Genomic DNA, 19,061 nt, shown 5'->3' with positions numbered 1-19,061 from the left:
CAGCGCGGAAATCCATTGTGCCTCCAAAGCTAGGAAAAAGGGGAGAGCTGGGGGAAGGAAGGAGCTCAAGAGCTGTTTATTTATGTGTTTGCTGTATTTATGTGCAATCTTATCATAGCTGATTCCGTGGTTCCAGAGACATCCTAAATTTCTCCATTACTTAGAAATACATTACTCCTGAACACCTGAAGGGATACAGGAGTTTTATGTGCCTGTATAAAAGGGCAGAAGCAAAATTATGTTGTCTGCCTCTCTTCCCTTTATGGCCGATGGGAGGGCCAGGCTTAAAGAAGGACTTGGGAACATGCAGAGCTCGTATTCCCAGTGCTGCCCTTCAGGGATATCCATGAGGATATGTCATGCCATGAGGCTCCCGAAGGAGCATCCCTGTCTTCTCCTGCATCCTTCAGGGCTGAGCCAAGGCTTGAAGTCCACACATCATCTCTTTGCTGGATCTCTGCCCTTCAGGGAGCTGAGCACCTGGGGGAGGCACGGCTGCTGAATCAGCCTTTGGGGTCGGGGTCACAGCAGGACAGGAGAGCCCAGGTTAGTGGGGCCACACCGAGGTTACCAGCTGCAAACACTGGGGGACTCCATGGTGCTGTAGGAGCTCCTTGCACACGCTGAGCCCACAGACTGCCTTTCCTGTGTCAGTGTGTGACAGCCAGCTCAGCTGCAGCCCCACTCAACGCTGCCAGCGTTGGCTGACACGGATTTTTATGGGGTCAGCTCCGAGTGGCAGGAAGAGCCATTACCTCTTAACCATACTCTTCAGACAGACATTGATCTGCATGTTCCATTCAACCCTTCCTGTTCATCTCTGTGCTTCAATTGTCTGTGTAGGTGAACCACCAGGGAAATGAGAAATGGGGACAATTTGCATGTGGAGAGGTTATAAGTGTAGAGTGTATAAGTAAATCAGGCTGGTAGGAAGTGAATACTCCCTTCAAAATCAAGGTTTGCCAGATAACAGTAATGATTTTTTTCTCTTGTCCAGAGTATTATTTATGCTATTGAAAACTCTAATATCTTTTATACTGAAGGTTTTTGCAGGCTCCTGCCAGGGCTGCCCAAAGGAAAGGTGACTGTTCCCTTTTGCAGATACCATTTTGGTTTATATCTCACATATGTCCCCTTTGTCCCCCAGCACTTCACAAACTGAATCTCTCTGATCTTGTGAAGGTCAGATTATTCCTGGTATCACTCTGGCAGAGGAAAGTCAGGCACTGTAAGGACACCTAGAGGGAATAATCAGGGTGAGAGGGCTATAAATGACATTTTAGCTGACCCACAGAGAGGTCATGAATTTTCATGGCACAACTAAATCCTCTTGTTTTGAAGAGCAAAAAATACAGGGGGAAAATTTCAGCTCTTTTCTAATCATATGGAATATCCTGAAGGGAAATCTTGATTTATTTTTTTTTCCCTGTGAATTCCCCTAGTTATTTATAGCTGCCTGTAATATAGAAGAAAACAACAGCACTATTGTGCATGTCTATATTATAAATAAGTAAAAATGCAAGCCAAATTTAGACTCAAATTTAGCTATATATTTCTCTAAAAGAAGATCAGCTCAAAAAAGCACAAAATGGAATAAAATGAGCCTTATGTTAAGATTATTAAAATATTTAGGCCAACAACTATCTGCTTGTAATTGTTTTCAGTGGTCAAATATCATAAAAATAAAATATGTGTAATATTTGCATTTGTTATATAGTGATATTTTTACCTTTGGATCTTAGTAATATGAGAACGGATATCTCACTTTAAAACCACCAGAAACTCCCTGTATATAAAAATATAATGACAGGCTGTGCAGTGGTTATATATAGGTTTCATTTATATATATATATATATTTATATTATATTTATAATTTTATAAATATAATAAATATTTATTATAAATAAATAAATTTATTTATTATAAATAAATATTTGTTTTATATTTATAATTTTATATAGTATATATATAATATATCATTTACATTACTGAGACATTGTTGCATAGAAAAATTCTGGGTATTTTAGCCTTATTAACAGTGCTCAGGTGCTGTAATGCTGTTTCTGGCACAGGGTGAGTCAGATCCTGCCTGCGCCCACCTCTTCAAAAGCTCTTCCCCAAAATCTTGCTGGATTTCACAGAACAAGGTCAGACTCCTGGTTATCTAAGAATTACACAGGCTCAGACTCATTTCCTCCAGGATCCAAACAGCCTGATTAGGAGTATCAGCTAGGAATTTCAAATCTGCTTTGTTCTCTCATCTGTTACATCCCCATGGCCAAGGCATGGAGCAGCAGCCCCTGTGCAGCCCCCGGAGCAAGGGTGAGGTGTTTCAGCCTCCCCAGGGCAAAGCTGAGGACAGGGCTTTTGCAGAGGGGGTTCTGCACTTGCTTGACAATTTTCAAGATGATTTAATGCTATTGTTGATAGCTGGGGTGCAAAAGATGAGGATTGTCCCTTTATGTTCATAGTAAATCAGGAATTAGGCCTGTCCAAGAAATGGACCCAGGGAGAGGAAAATGCCTGTTCAGGAACCAGACTTGAGCAGAGAATGACTGAGACATGTACCACAGCTCAGTAACATTTCATGTGAACTCTCTTAGGAAAGGATGTGGAACAAAGTGCTCTGAGAAGACTCCTGCTGACACTGAAGGAAACTTTACCCAGAATCAAAGTCTTAGCAGGAGAAGGGAGAAGGGAGAGGACTGTCCTGCCTAACCTCTGCATTACAGACACACTCACCGATGAGAGAAATGTTACAGCTTTGGCTGACTCGAGTGGAATGTGAAATCTCCCATTTTACAGAACATTCTTCTGGTTCAGATCATTTGAAATGATCAAAGGAAGGAGGCTGTGAATCTGTGAAGGAAACTGGAGATTCAAGAATTAACTCCTTCATCCAGTGTCTTGACAGTTGAGAGCAGCTTCAGCTGACCCAGAATATTCTGTTCAGCTCTGCTTTTCCACCACCCATGTAGGACAGCAGGAATATTTGGAAGGGCCCTGGAGCAGCTGTCCTGCCAAAGAGGGAGAAGTGCTGTAAGATGATCAGGAGCTAGACAAGGGCTTGTCCTGATGTGCTGATAGCAGAAGGGTATCAAAGCACTCCCTGTGCTTCTTTTAAAGGGTGGGTCACTGCTACCACTTTCTGCTATGAGTTTTGCTTCATTCCAACAGGCAAGTGAACTTGAAGATGATTATATTTGCAGACACATCTTTTAACTCTATTTCCACATGTGAAACACTTACAATCCTCTCTGTGCTGCCTGCAACCTTCTCCAACACAACAGTGCCTATACTGAAATTGTTAATTCTAATAAGAAAAGGGAAACAGGCATAACAGCACAAGGGCTTTTAATAACATCCACTCCATAAAACTGTCCAGTAATTTTGGAGAAGAAAATTGTCTCTGTAAATGAATAGCAGTGATGTACTGGGAAGCACCAAGTGTCTTTAGACTTTTACAGTAGCAAGAGGAAAACAAACTTTGTACAGAAATTCTTCATCTGTTTTTCAAGCTGCAAAGGAAGCAAGGTGGCTTTTAGTTTAGATTAAGGTGAACAGTAAGGAATAAAATAATTATAAGAGAGTAGAACACGTCCCTCTTATGTCCCAATTACCCTCTGCACTGCCATGAAGACTTGCAGGAGGACACACAGCCACCAAGGCACTGGCCCTGCCAACATTGGCCACTCCCCACATTTCAGGAGGAGAAGTAACAGCACAGATACTTGGCACTTCAGGAATCTGCATTATGGGAAAATTTGTGGGTGAGCTGAAAATCACCTAGAAATGGGAACTAAAAACCTCTTCTATCACATTTTCCCAGCTGCAGGGCTGCCAGACATGCTGAGGGATGATGCAGAGGAAGCCAGGTTTGAGTGGGTTGTTTGTGTAATTTTCACTTCTGGTGTAGACAAGACAGAAGAGCCTTCAAGAGAGCTCATCCGAGGGCTGGCTGCAGTGACACAGACCTGCAGACACAGATCCCTAACAACCACTCCAGGACATCAGCTCTAGCTGGGAGGGAAGAAGGGATCACCCTCACAAGTAGTTTCCCATTAATATATCCAGCGTATGTTAAACCAGTCTTCCCTTTCTCTGGCCTTGGTAGAATAAACCACAACAGTTGTGTACCATTCTAGATTCTGGTGCATTGAACTATGTCTGATATCCTACTCCACAGGGTATAAAAAGAAAGATGGGAGAAGAGGGAAGTTAGATCTAGAGAATAATCTCACAAACAGCTGTTTTATACCCCAAAACACACTTGTGAAGGGATTTGTACATTTGGCCACATGCATTCCTGCAGGCCATATCAGCTTTCAGTGAGAATTCAGACATGAACAGGCATTTTATGCTATTTATAAGACTTTCCTCTTATACAAACAGCTCATCAGACTCTTCAAAAGATGAGGACCTGTGCAACTTACTAAAGCTACCTGGGTTTCCCATTGAACACACTGACTGAAAAAGTGGTGTCGAGGAAAACATTTATTTCCCATTCTATAATATCTCTTTGGATTATAATAAGTTTTAAAAATTACAATACTTGAAAAAACTTTACTTCCTCTTCCTCATCACTGTCAGTTACATTGACAATGTAAGTGCTGGAGGGAGTAGATGGGGGGGATGGCAAAACCTCCTCTACCACTTCCACGTCCAGCTGCGGCAGGGGGCTCAGAACTCGCTCCTCGCTGCAGGTGCTCTGACAGGACACGACTTCAGGGCTCCCACAGACACGCTGGTTCTCACACAGCCTCTCTTCTGAGTATGCCCTGAAACGATAGTCTTCATCCAGAGTGGAAAATATCACCTCCTGCCTCTGGTTCCTCTCCTCATAAAAGCCAAAGCACTGAGGCACCGAGCTGGAGAAATTCCCGTAGCCAAACGGAGCTCTGAGTGGGAATGTGCTGCAAGGGAAGAGATTCAAGGTTGGCTTTCAGAAATGCAGGGCTGCACAAGGACACTGATGTTCTGTGCTACTCAGCTTATCCTGTTTTTAAAACATAAAAATTTAAAACCATGCCTAGTTTCAGCACTAGGGCCAGAACAAGAGTAACTCAGATTCCATTTCTGTGCACAAGCATCTCTTCAACCTCATGCACACACAAGGTTGCTCTGAGAACAAACATAAACCCCACTGTATTTATTAATCAAATAATACTATAGATAAACCAGCATACAATGAGTTAACCAACATACTCAGATTAATTTTAAAAAGCATCAAAAGTCACTTTGTGTAATTTCTGCATGCCAAATTTTGTGACAGACCTGGGGTAAAATGCTCTTATTTGTAATTTTTAGTGAGATCTTACATCTGTTACACTGTTATCAAACAGGACAGGAAGTCCTTGTGCCCAATATGTGGTTGTCAATGTTAATATTTAAAGAATGCACAGTAATAAATTTTTAAAAAGTAACCACATAGTAAATTGCAGGAAGTTACTGTATTCCTCCAGTGGCAGATGCCTGAATTTTTATTCTGCTGCAGAAAGACACAGAGATTGTAATTTACAGTGTTTTAGAGCAATTCACTACATGTGAAGAAAAAAAAATATGTGAAGAAGTAATAGAACTCCACAGTGCAGGCATTGTAAAGACATTGATACAATATCTCTTGAGGTTTCAAGGGGACTAATCAACATTCCAATCTAGTATTTAAATTTTTAGTGCATACATCTGCACTTTCAGTTCAGAAATCATGAGTCTTGTATGCAAGAAATTAGTTTATAGGACAGAGAACTTATAAATCATTGTATTAGAAAGACCCTGGCATTAGCAAAGCTGGTATTCAGCTGGCATTAATGGACTTCAGAAGTCCATTAATGTGTGAAATCAAAACAGTCTTTTATGCTACAAGAACTCTTCTCTCTCAGAGGTCTGACAAAACCATCTCATTTCATTCACCAAGGGCTGAGCAAAGATAATTTTTTGCAATTTTGGGAATATGTGTTCTGTGTTTCCTTAAAGGACCTCAAAAACAGAAATGTCTTGTATTGCAGTTGTCAGCTCATTAAGTTCTTCTGAGTTTGATGGGTCATCATGAGCCCTAATTAAAGAAGACCAGGTGATCTTATTGCCACAGGAACATATTGGTTGCTGCCACTAGTGAGAACAACAGTGCATAAACAGGCAAAATTTAAGTCTAAAAATCATAATAATTTGTTAGGTTTGCTCTTGCAGAGTCATGAAAGCAAAATGATGCCCTGTAAAGAATAAGCATCAGATGCCTGGTGTTTGAGCTGCCACCTGCACCAGGGCACTGCTGCGTCCTGTGCGTGCTCACACACAAACACCCACAGGACACTACATCTGTTAGCCTGGAAATTCTTTGATTAGGGGACCTCTGATTGACTGAAAAGGAAGAACTAGGAATTACTACTTACACAGGAATTCTGCAGACACTTCCACCAGGCTGGGTTTCAGAAATATTAGTACTTATGGCAATCACAGTGTACCCAGGAGACACCTCCAGGACACACCCACGTTAATTCTATCTGACCATTTTCAAACTATATTTACATTATCTCTACCTAATGCTCTTCTGCTGAAATCAACTGCACTTAGACCCATAAAGGAAAGAAGATACTTCTGTTTTCCATGGCCTTGGGGGTGCCAATTACTGCAACAGTTCTATGGAGCCTTCAGTAACTGGGCACGTATTACGAGCAGACTGAGGGCAGGGGGTCCCAGCCCACAGCAGCTACAGAAAGGTCAGAGCTTCTTTCCCTCTGAATGCTCCACCTGCTGTCTGCAAGTGAAAAGATTCTCTGCCTGTCAGCATTTTTTCTTACTGGTATTGAAATGGTTTCATTACCTTGAGGGGAAACAGCGAGGTCCAGGTATAAAGGAAGGGTGGCAAAATGGAAACTGAGGCGTTCCTCCAAACAAACTGGCTGGTTGTCCAATGGGAGCAGACACGTAGGCAGGTGAGGGAATAAAAGGGGTAGCCTGGGGAAGAGCTATGCCTCTAGGAAAAACAGAAATCCCTGGGATCTCATTGTTAGAGACAGAAAACCTGCCACTAGTGCTGCTGATGTTACTTGGGTTTCTGTTGCTGAAGCTCTCAGCGAAAACGGGTGCAGGTCTCTTCAGGGAGAAATTGAGCCCAGGTGATACAAAAGCTTCTGTCTGAGCAGGTTCAGCAAAGTGCTGTGATGAAACCACAGAGCGCAGGGGCAGGGTTGGAACTGCAACAGCCACTGAGGTGGTGCTTGCAGCTGTGGTCTGGAAAAGGGTCATGGGCACAGCGTGCTGGATGGAAGAAGCCGGCAGACGGATTGCAGGAGACTCACCTTCAGGAAATAAAACAGTTACTTATCAGACAGGAACTGAGAGTTCTGATAAACAGCATGACAGCAAACCACAGCATTTCTGGGTACAGAATAATTCCCCCTGAAACATTTCCCAGCAACTCATGTCATACACCTAATGTGGCACCATTCTGAGAGATGGTTTTGGAGCCCACACATGAAAGCTTCGTTGCACAGAAACCCACAGGCGGAAGGAAGTGGCTGATGTGGGTCCATTGCTCTGTTTTGTCCTAGTAAGGCCCCACCAATGGGATGGAGTGTGCCTTCAGCTCAGAAGACCTCACACTGCACTCACTCACTCACTGATGTGCCAGGCGGAAGGAAGTGGCTGATGTGGGTCCATTGCTCTGTTTTGTCCTAGTAAGGCCCCACCAATGGGATGGAGTGTGCCTTCAGCTCAGAAGACCTCACAAGTCTACTGATGTGAAGTGAGCCAAATTTATAACAAATCTGTGTGCTGAGGAGCCTAAACCACCCTAATCCCCAATATGTTTTCTTATTTCATCAATGAATGTACCCACTAGACACTTTTACTTTGAAATGTTTTGCAGAGCACAAACTTCAACGTACACTTTCAAATCACACCTCATCAACAGGACTGCCTTTATAGGGAAAGATTTCACAACACATTGCATAGCAATTTTCAGACATCACTAACTCAGAACTTCATAAGAACAAAGCTGAGCATTCTTTTGTTTTAGTATCTCCAAGTATTACCACACAGAATAATCAGGCATTTCATTTTCTTGTCTCATTGCAAAGAAAGCAGTCCTTTCCAGTATGCTTAAAGAGGAAAATGCCATTGCCTGGATCTGAGCTGTTTGCTCAGGTGAAATCCACTATCCCTGCACTGACAGAGCCAGAGCTCTTTCTCTAAGGAATATGCAGATCAGCTCTTGCACTGGTCTGGGAGCTCTTACACTACTTCACTGCCAGTGTGGACTTTTTGTAAAAAAGAAGGATCCTTCCAGGGTATCTGTGAGGTGGAGACCAAACAAGGGAAAGAAGCAGCTGTAGCTTAGCATCTTAAGTAGAAAGAAGTGTTGGTAAATAATCACACCTTCTCTGAGCAACCTGTGCCAAGGCCTCACACTCACAGCAAAGTTTCTTCCCAACATCTAATCTAAACCTACTCTCTTTCAGTGTGAAGCCATTCCCCCTTGCCTTGTCACTACTGGAACAGGTAAATTCTGAATTTTTAAAATAATTCACTACTGAAAACTCACAGACTGGACGTCCAATACTGTTCTTAACACTGGTGTTGACAAAAGAATAAGTAGGTGATGAGAAGGGAAGGGTGCCAGCTGGATTTGTAGTGATGGTACTCTGGGAAGTGCCCGAAAATGCAGCGGAGCCAGGTGGTGGAGAACACTTCTTTTTGTTTGGCTGATAAACCCAACCTGTCAGAGATGAAAAAAAGATGCAGACATCCAATATTTTGGATGGTTTAATTATTTATCTAAAGCTATGCTATCTGTAATTCTGAAGGATCTGATAAGACAAATCCAAAACCCGCTCCTTGAGGCAATGGCAATGCTCCACTTGTTTCTGTGAGCTAGAAATGGGGAATTTTACTGGAGATGGAAATGAAGCAGAAATATTTGGGTATTGTTTAGAAGTTACCAAGTAGTAGCTGCTTGTGAGACAAAAAAAACCCACCAAACATTGGGGAATTATGTGGCCCAGCTGTTCTAAGAAGAACATGACACTCACTATACTGTGGGCAGTGTGGAGGAAAACCATGGCTACTCAAAATGTGGTCTTTCCTTATGGTTTCCTTAACCCCTTAAGTCTTATGTATATCTGCAGGTTACAAGACATAACTGAAAATATCCACTGGGAACCCTGGACAGATTGTGGAAGAGCAGGTTTGCCTTTGCCTGACAACATTAACCAAACACTAACAGTCATAAGAATATATTATGAATTTACACTGAGCTATTTGGTTTCTTACACAGGTTAACTCTTAATACAACTTTAAACTTTTTTTTTTTTTTTTGAAACAAGCAAGGTGAGAGGGAGAGTGATGCTCTTTTCTTTGTTTATGACAGATTAGGAAGGATCATGAACAAGCAGCATTATGACAACAGAGAGAGAAAGGATCACAATACCTGGTGTCTCAACAGCTTTTTTTAAAAGTATTTTACATTCTGTTATCTTCTGGATAAATGAAATTGTTAAGGGTACAAATTTTAACACTTGACAAAAGGCTGTGAAACATTTTCTACACCATTATGTGGGAACCTGAAGTCTACATGTTGAAGAATCCCACAGAATACAATGCTGTTTGTGCTTCCTGTGACATTTCCCTTTCCTGCTTTTAAGAAACGGACACATGTGTCACCACAGGCCACCTGGGCAGCTGTTTCTGGAGCTGCCCAGATGCAGCAGGCCACACAAACTCACTCTCTGGCCATTAGACTATTAAAGCATTCAAAAAAAGCTTCTGCATCTGCAGTGTTCTAAGCACCAGCATTTTGGATGCTTTAAAAAATTCATCATTTCAAGCACCCAGAAGGATTGTGTGCTTGAAATATCTGTACTTTTTTCCCTATCTCTTATTAACTGCCGTAATGCAAGAGATCAATTTTCCAAAAAGCCCTGCACTTCTAAATCATTCAGGTAAATAACTAAGATGTTTACCAGGAAATTCCTCCCTGTGCCTCAGTTTTATTTTGTTAGCTTCCTCGTAATAGGGCTGCTTCTGCTCTTCAGTGAGTTTGCTCCACTCCAGGCCGAGCTGAACGCTGATCTCCGCGTTGTTGGCCCCGGGGTTGGCTTTGGCCACTGCAGCCCTGTGGATCCTGGCCCACACCATGAATGCGTTCATGGGACGCTTCACACGGCCGCTTTTGGTCTTGCTGAATGGAGTGTCTGGCATCCCTGTGCAACAAGGCAAGGAAAGATCATCACCTTCCAGGGGAGACAGCAGCTCACACTCAGTATCACACCCGCAGGGTGTTTGGTAACACCATCACCGGAGCTTTGGAACAGATGAAACTCAGTGCACATCTGGAGAGCAGTTCCTACAAAATCCTGCACTGCCCTTTGCTGAGTCACTGCACAAGGAATCAGTTACCTGGCTTTTGCTATGTATAATTAAAAAAAAAAAAAAAAAGGATATAAACAGGGACTGCTAACACTAGTTTGGATTTCAGTTGGCTTGTTTTCTTATGAAATGATAAACTAATCATTGCATAGCACAGACCACACCACTGCAAATTTATTAGCACCACTAGAACTACGTAACCAAAACCCTAAGGATGCAGGGACTAGCACTAAGGATGGGGAGGCTGCTTAGTCCCACACCTGTGCAGTCCCTGCCTTCTCAATCGTGGCTGGTGCTGTTTTGGGTTTCTCCTTGGGTTTTGTTGAATTGGGGGTTTTTTTGAGATATATATTTTTTCCTGTTTTTAGATCTGGGCACTCATTTTGTTGGAGGAACATGTGTTCTGCAGTCCCTGCCTTCTCAATCGTGGCTGGTGCTGTTTTGGGTTTCTCCTTGGGTTTTGTTGAATTGGGTTATTTTTGAGATATATTTTTTTTCCTGTTTTTAGATTTGGGCACTCATGGAGGAACATGTGTTTCCAAATGATTGTTATGTGATACCTGGCTTTGGCTCTTTGTAAACACAGGCTGCATTTAAATTGAGCTGGCAACATGATGAATCCACAGGTCCTTAAAACTGATCCCTGAGCAAGCAATTTGCTCCTGGAAAAGGTTTAAAAATTAACTCTTTCACATCACTGATAAAAGGAAAAAGTCTTTAAGACCTTGCTTAAGTAATTAATTTTGAATGTCTAGATATTAAAAAAACCCAAAACTTCTAATATAGATGTTTCAAAATGCTCTTAATTTAACCAGTCCAGAGCTTTTCAGAGAGATATATGACCACTTTATAGCTTTAAAAATCAAGCAGATTCCTGACCTTAAAACTGCAATCACAACTCAGTGTAATTCTGAATGCTGTCCTAAGGGGTTTCATGTAGACAGGGAGGAATGTGACAAAACTGCCTTGATTGTAACAAACCACTACAGAACTCTGTGCTCCCATGCTTTTGTGTCTTATGCTGTGCAAGAGTTGTGCTAAACCCAGCTTATGCAAAGGGATGGTTTTCGAACATGACCTTTCCACTTGTGTTCTCCTGCCTGATAACCAGTCACCCTGCAAGCTCTTTCTGACCGTAATACCTGAATCCGAGGGCAGGACTGTGAGGGGAACATTTTTTGTTTCAATCTTTGGCCGCTGCAGTAGAGGCTGCAATTGAACTGGCACTTGTTTTACCGGCACTGGAGTCACATGCATCAGCTGCGAGGAAAGAGGGCCCTGAAGCTGTACGTGGGACCTGGGAGGTAAGGACTGAAACAAGACCGGGATATTCTGATCTTGAGGAGGGTTCCCAAGCTCGCACAGGGATCCAGCCGGGGCATCGTTCTTCTCCACCTTCACTGGGCGGGCCTCATAGGTCACGTTGGGTCGCTCCGTTTGGACGGCAGGTCTTTTCCAGGACTTATTCCCAGTTTGCTCCAGGACCTTCTCCTCGTTCTGGCGGTCACCGCTGCCCCTTTCGTGGTCCCTTTCTCTCCTGATAGCACTCCGGGCCTCTTTCTCAACCGCCGCCGGAGCCGAGATGCACCTGCTCTTCTTCGCCGCTCCTTCGCTGTGCCCGGGCCGGCTCGGGTGCTCCTGCACTTGGACGCGCAGCCCTCCGAGGGGCCCCACGACCTCCCTGTGCCTGGGGGGCGAGGCGGGGCTCGCCCGGGCGCGGAAGCGGCAGTGCCTGACCCTGCGCTCCATCGCTCCGCCGCCGCTCCTCGGCCGCCGCCACCGTTGCGCCAACGCTCCCCGCGGCCCCGCGCCGCCGGCGCGCACCGAACCCGCATCCCGCACCAACCGCGGGGCGCGCACCGAGCCCCAGCCCCGCCGGCTCGGTCGCGCTGTCCCCCCGTCCCGCGCCCACCGGTAGGGCCGCCCCGACCGCCCATCCCGTGCTCGTTGCTCGGCGCGCTCGGACCGGAGCGCACGAGTCCCCGGCCCCGGCTCCGCCCGCCGGCTCCGCCCGCCCTCCGCCGGCACCACCGAGCGCTGCTCCGGGCCGCCCAGAAGGGCTGGGCGCCGCTCTTTCCGCTTCCGCGCCGGTCATGCTGCGCCGCTGCCGGGCGGCCGCGGCCATCGCTGCCCGCTGCGCTCCGAGCTCCCCGCGCGGCTGCCGCGGCCTCGCCATGGCCAAGAGCAAGTTCGAGTACGTGCGGGACTTCGAGGCGGACGACACGGTGCTGCCCAACTGCTGGATCGTGGTGCGGCTGGACGGCCGCAACTTCCACAGGTGCGGGCAGGGCCGGGCGGGCGTGCGGGGACCCCGCGGGTGCGGACTGAGCAGGTCCGGCCTGTGTCAGTCGGCAGGTGCGGGGTTAGACATCCTCGTGTCCCCCACTCGGCCTCTCCAGGGCACGGAATTCCACCGGGATTTTGTTTTCACGGGCGGCTTCAGAGCCGGATGGTGGGGAGTGGTCCTTGGGTGTGCTAGGGAGGGACAGCAGCTGCTGTCCAGGGATGTGTACTGGTGTTTGGAGTCAGTGGCTGTGTGGCATTTGCCTTCCCTCAGCATAAATGGGGCACAGTTCCCTCGGCTGGTAGATAACACAGGTTTTTGCTGGGATATTATCTCTGGTTTTGGTAAAGCTCTTGAGTTTTGACAAGTTTATTGATAATGCTACCATTACTCGACTCTGTATTAAAGACACCCCGTGAGAAAAAGAGTTTACAGAAAGTAGCATTTGTTACCAATTTCCAATTAAAATACATAAACCAGCTGCTTTGAAAGACTTGTTAGGGTCAGATACTGGTGGGAAAGAGAATGGGTTATCCAGAGTGGATAATGAGGATTTTTGTTCTTGCTTTTCAGACCTGGAGAGAATTCTTTTGTCAGTATTGACAGAATACTGGAAATCAATATTCATATAAAGCAAATATGAGGAAAATGAATAGGTTAGCATTTTTTACTAGCTTTTTAAGGGACTCTTATGCAACCATTTTTGCTTTGAAGGTTTTCTGAGCAGCATGAATTCAAAAAGCCAAATGATGACCGTGCTCTGCACCTGATGACCAAGTGTGCCCAAACAGTGATGCAAGAACTGGAGGATATTGCTATTGCTTATGGACAGAGTGATGAATATAGTTTTGTTTTCAAAAAGAAGAGCAGGTGGTTTAAAAGAAGAGCAAGGTAACTGCTGCTTTGATCCTGACGTGAATTTGTTTTTAACATCTCTTTATAATTTTTCTTCAAGTTTGTCTTTATCTACACACAGAGGTTAGGAGGAGGGCTGGTGCTTACACTGCAGTTAGTTCAAGTTTTTAATGTGGATTCTTTACACGTATCTTTCAGGAAAATATGTTCAGTAATACAGAGCTTATATAAAAGTTATATAAACAACTTAAACAATCAAAACATTATAAACAGCCATGCTTTAAGAAAATGTTGCAATTCTCAGTACCTCTGTTGTTCAGAAATCTCTGTGCCATTCCTCCACTAGAGTTACCACTACTGATACCTCAGATAAGCACAGATATATAACAACACTAATGTATTTCTTTCTTTTTTCCTCTTGTTCTGTGTTTGCAAGTAAGTTCATGACTCATGTGGTCTCCCAGTTTTCCTCAAGTTACGTGTTCTATTGGAAGGATTACTTTAAGGACCAGCAGCTTCTGTACCCACCAGGATTTGATGGACGAATTGTGTTGTATCCCAGCAACCAGAATTTGAAGGACTACCTCAGCTGGAGGCAAGCAGATTGTAAGTGTTCCTAGAAAAGAGAGATTTGTGCAGTTGAGTTCATTTCTCTGAATAGAAATGTCTTTTCTGCCAGTGTATTTGTATATACAGTTGTCAGTGAAAGAACAGGTAGGGTCATAGTTTTCAATAGTATTACATTTGTTCTGGGCTTTGTATGGGTACTGGCTGAAATTTGGAGTGTTCAGGCTACAACTAAATTTATTGTATCCCGAGAGTGAATTCAGCACAAGAAATATTAGAACTGCTAATAGAATTAATAAATTAATTTTGATGTTCAGATTTGGCTTAGCCTAGGTAATCTTTAATGAAGGGATGTGAATATTCAGTTTCACAGCACGTACTAATCAAAAGTGCTGAACATTCCATGTTAGAACAGACCACTGGATTTGTCTGTAGACCTCTGTCAGTACCTAGTCCCTACTGTCAAATGAAAATAATTTACATTATACATAAACATCCTTCAGCCTCTGCTGTGCCTTTTTCATTTATGAAATCTGTCTTCTAGTCATGATATACAGTATCTTAAAAATGTATTATAAGCAACATTGTGTCATCTTTAGAAACTGATTATATTAATGCCCCATTACTCTTGGCTGTTTCTTGGCTACAGCTCTGGAAATAAAGCTGTTTTTTCCTAAGTAGTCACTCAGATTTGGTAAATAACCATCCTCACACTCATTTCTCTGTTTTCTCTAGGCCATATTAATAACCTTTATAATACAGTGTTCTGGATGCTTGTGCAGCGAGGTGGTTTGACACCAGGGCAAGCACAGGAGAGGCTCCGGGTAAGAGTCTGCTCAAGTCATGGTTTTTTACAGCTAAAAATGAAATCATAAGATTTGCAAAGTGTCTTGCCTGCCCAGCAGCCCTGGCTTGTCTGTTCTTACTGTAATAATTTTGTGGATGGAGTCAACAACTTCTTTAGTTGTGCAGATATTAATATCACTAGCAAATACTGTCATTTTGGTCAAGTATTAGCAGGGTTTAAGTTCTTAGTTAGCAATTTCAGAAATCTTAGACATGTCATAAAATGTTCACTTTCCAAACACATGAGGAAAAATGGCAGAATTCAGGTCCTGTTGATTGCCAGTCCCTTCTGTTGTGTTTTGACTTGTGCAGACTTCAGCAGATTATTCCTGTTTTCTCCTGGAATCTGTTGACTGTCTTCCATTTGTCTTGAAAATGTAATAAAAACCCTCTTGGAATTAATTCCTCTCTTGAGAAAAGTAATTAAATCTTGTGACGTAAAGGTGAAGAACCTTTACAAATGTCTGTCTTCTTTCCAGTATTGATCCCTCCTCTATCATAGAGATATAATTTGTTTGTTTTCTCTAAGAGTATTTTTCTTTTTCTTTCCTCTCAGGGAACTTTGGCTGGAGATAAGAATGAAATCTTGTTTTCTGAATTCAACATCAACTACAACAATGAACCTTTGATGTATAGAAAAGGAACTGTGCTAATATGGCAGAAGGTAAAAAACCCTATTGCCACTTGCTTTGGGCTGATATTTTAAACAGTTACAGTGTGGCAGACAGACTGTGCTGTAAGAGCACCACATGTATCTCCAGTGTATGTATAGGAATAAATATATCTTAAAATTAACTATATTTGCCATATCAGTGTGTGTAAGATGACTCATTGTTTTGGAGATGTTTTTCAGAGCTGTTTCTATGAGCATAATATAAAAACCAGACTCTGCAGTTTGGCTTAGATACAAATTATGACTATTGAGATGAAACATGTATCAACAGATGACAATGTGTGTATCACTGGGGCCAGGCCCTTCCCAGGATTAGATCCCAAGTATATCCATGGCAAAGGAATTACAAACTTCTGTTCAATAAGGTGGCTCAGCTCATAGTTGGCTTAGTCCTTTTCTGCTTTAAGATAACTTGTAAATGTTCATTATTTTACGATTGCATCATTGATTTAGTGGGAGAAATTCCTGTCCTTTGTTTTTTTCATTAGAATTATTTAATCCACTCTGGAGCCTTTTATATCTGCTAATGTGTCATTTTCAGATTAATGAAGTCATCACTAAGAAAATAAAACTGCCAAAGGAAGAAGAAGAAAAAGAAGTGGAAGTGACCCGTACTAAGACTAAAGTTGTTCCCCTGCACTGTGACATCATTGGGGACCAGTTCTGGGAGGAATATCCTGAGATTCTGGCTGAGGATAGTTGATATCTGATGAGCATAACTGGTAGTTTACATTTTGCTCTGCTTGGGTTGTTGGCAAGTGAGGAATACAAATGGTGGCTGGCAGAGTTTGACCTGGAACCCTCTTCAGCAGCTACAGAAGGGTTTAGCACTGTTGCTGCCTAAAAAGAAGACACTGGTGCTGTCTGACATACAAGGATATGCCCACATGGAAGGCTAAAATCATACTATATTTTGAATGTTAAGAACTCATCATGAATTAAGACTGTTCCTGCCTTGTACATGTGTATTTGTAAAAACAGTATGTAGAAATTTCGTGTATTTCTATAGCATTTAAACAATGAGGTATTTTATTGTACTGCTGAACTATAAAAAAGCCTGAATATTTGAACAGAAAATTATTAGTTTGATTTTTGTTTTAACTGAGATGGACCAGAATACTTCATTTGGGATTTAGTATTAAATTTCAAGACTGGTGTGTTTAGTCAGATGAGTGACAAACAGTTCAGCTGCCTGATGTCTGATTCTTATTGAAATGCAGTGGAGTAGCCCAGCAGGTTTCTATGCTTGATTTTAAAAGTATTTGTCAAATGTACAGGATTTTTATACTTTTAAAAAATATAAATAATAGTACCTTCCCTGCTGTATTTTATTATGTGGCCTTTCTCATTCCTGGGACTTGAACTAGTAAGTGGTGACAGTTCCAAGCAGTGAAGTTAATAATAAAGGTACTGCACAGGCTGGAATTCTGTTAGGACATGGGTGGATATCTTTCCTCGTATTCCATGGCCTGGGAATTCACCTGTCTCCTGTTGTGCACAACACAGCATATTTTAAAAAAAAATACAGCACAACACAGCAGAACATTCCAGGTGCCTGGAAAGAGGGAGCCAACAAAAATTTGTGCTGCTGCTTTCTGATCTGCCTGGGAATGACACAGACAGAGCAGTGCTGCCAATCCACGTTTGTTAGAGGGAAGGGAGGAGTGTGTGTTGCCTGCTCCATGCACAGTTCTGTTCTGGTTTAACTGTCACTTAAGACTCTTTGTCAAAATTGACCTCTCAGAGCAGAAATATTTCTGCTCATGGAGAGGGGTTTTTCCCAGTGTAATTGGAATTTGAGGGAAATAACCGATTTTAGTGTAGAAATACAGCTATAATGATAGGTGCTTATATGGCTATTACTGATTTTAAAGAAGCTGGTTGCAAAAGCATCCAGAACAGTAACTGGGCAAGTTGTTGCTAACAAAGACATGGCCATAAAAATAGAAAGAATCAAGTGTGACTGAAGAAGATCACAGTACTGAGTTAGATTCCTGTGAATTCTCTTATCAGCCTACTCTGTTTCCCCTTCTTGAAGAAGAACTTACACATTTAAGGCAATATGGTTTTGGTGGTTTTTAAAAAAAAAAAAAAACAAACCCTGACCAGGTGCTGATGTAAACTTCAACTTTGTGAGTTGTTCCTGAGATTAGGCAATGAGTCTGTGAGTTTATAATAGCACAGGGCTTCCCCCCTACTTCTCTGTACTGGTTAAGTACATGCAATGAGAGAATGTATTTTGGTTTTAGTTTGTAGAATGGGCTGTGTGATTCCTAAGAAGAGGATGTGGCTTGATGGTAAGATAATGATTCAGAATGAATCATTGCACCAGTTATTTGCTCATAAGAACTTTGTTGGTTTTTTATCTTCTAACATAAATGCAATTTACTTGACTTTGAAATTCTGTGTTACTGCTTGGTGCCTGACTTTGGACATTACATACGAAGCAGCTGTTCCAGAACTGGTAACAGCTGAATTTACTCAGCCTGGTAACAAATGAAAGATTAAAAAAATAATTTGGCAGCCATGATTTATGTTGGAAAGTATTATATAGGTTTTTTGTGTTATATATTATGGCTGCCTGATACATCCTACAGTATATTTATGTATGTACATTGTGTGTGTATATAAAAAACAGGTCTGTATTAGGTCATAGTGTTTTCTAATTAACTCATTCTTACAATAATATGTAACAAGTCAACATAGCTGTTCACATATGGATGCAGACTTTGGAACCATGATCAGGATTATCTGTACAACCATGGCCTTTAATTTGTATTAAGATAAATGCTAGAGAAAGAAACTCCCTGTGGTATCTTCATGTGTAAGATGTGCATTTCTATGACTCTGCAGCAGTAGGGGAAAGTAGCTATTCCCAAGGCTCAAGCAGCAGCCTGGTGTTGGTGGCACACACAACACACGGGTATTTCTGTGCAGGAGTCCTGTACTGGGAGCCAGTGAAGAAAGAAGTGTTTCTTCTGAAGGTGAACAACTTGTGGCTGATGTATTGCCATAACAAGAAACATTAAAGGTACAGGAACCTGTTATGAAACAGTAATGGAGATGGTGAATCATTATAGTAAAACCTATAAAAAAGCATTTCCTTGCTGTTCCTCAGTGAAATTACTGTGCCCTGTGTATCTTTTTGCGCATTAAATGACATTGCAACCGCCAGTTGCCCAGGTGGATTTCATGGCCTGGGGCAGGGGGCTTTGGTCCCCCATCCGGGGACGGTCCCCAGCTTGGGCTGCAGGGGAGGGTTGCACCAGTGAAGGGTAACTGCAAATAATCACAGATTTGTCAGGGTTGGAAGGGACATTTCTGGAGACCATCCAGCCCACCTGCCCTGCCAGGGCAGGGACACCTGGAGCGGGTTATCCAGGAACGTGTTCAGGTGGATCTGGGATGTCTCCAGAGAGGGAGACTCCACTCCCAGGCAGCTGTTCCAGTGCTCTGCCACCCTCAACGTA

The 19,061-nt window shown here is 42.9% G+C and overlaps 2 protein-coding genes across 4 annotated transcripts; one reads left to right on the top strand and one right to left on the bottom strand.

Annotated features, from left to right (window-relative positions):
* Positions 1 to 4,544: 4,544 nt before the first annotated feature.
* Positions 4,545 to 12,333, bottom strand: SOX30 (SRY-box transcription factor 30). Its single transcript, XM_041397793.1, has 5 exons — positions 11,509 to 12,333; positions 9,961 to 10,200; positions 8,544 to 8,717; positions 6,822 to 7,299; positions 4,545 to 4,914 (listed from the first exon to the last, which is right to left on the bottom strand). Exons 1-5 carry the CDS (start codon positions 12,113 to 12,115, stop codon positions 4,545 to 4,547), a joined length of 1,869 nt encoding a protein of 622 aa, XP_041253727.1. The 5' UTR covers positions 12,116 to 12,333.
* Positions 12,334 to 12,459: 126 nt separating this feature from the next.
* On the top strand, positions 12,460 to 18,643 carry THG1L (tRNA-histidine guanylyltransferase 1 like). Of its 3 annotated transcripts, XM_041398018.1 has the most exons (6): positions 12,460 to 12,644; positions 13,365 to 13,541; positions 13,942 to 14,111; positions 14,808 to 14,896; positions 15,475 to 15,582; positions 16,133 to 18,643. In XM_041398018.1, the coding sequence occupies exons 1-6, from the start codon at positions 12,460 to 12,462 to the stop codon at positions 16,292 to 16,294; spliced, it is 891 nt and encodes a 296-aa protein (XP_041253952.1). In that variant the 3' UTR covers positions 16,295 to 18,643. The 3 variants fall into 3 exon arrangements, with proteins under 3 accessions (XP_041253952.1, XP_041253953.1, XP_041253955.1); XM_041398019.1 differs by lacking the exon at positions 12,460 to 12,644 and having other exon boundaries at positions 13,405 to 13,541; positions 13,946 to 14,111; XM_041398021.1 differs by lacking the exon at positions 12,460 to 12,644 and having other exon boundaries at positions 13,475 to 13,541; positions 14,037 to 14,111.
* The last annotated feature ends 418 nt before the right edge of the window (positions 18,644 to 19,061 follow it).

This window comes from Onychostruthus taczanowskii, unplaced genomic scaffold (assembly GCF_017590055.1).
Source record: "Onychostruthus taczanowskii isolate IOZ18803 unplaced genomic scaffold, ASM1759005v1 scaffold14, whole genome shotgun sequence".
In the NCBI taxonomy this organism is placed as follows: Eukaryota; Metazoa; Chordata; class Aves; order Passeriformes; family Passeridae; genus Onychostruthus; species Onychostruthus taczanowskii.
Note: the sequence above shows the minus strand (reverse complement) of the source record. Positions and strands in the feature narration are given on the sequence as shown.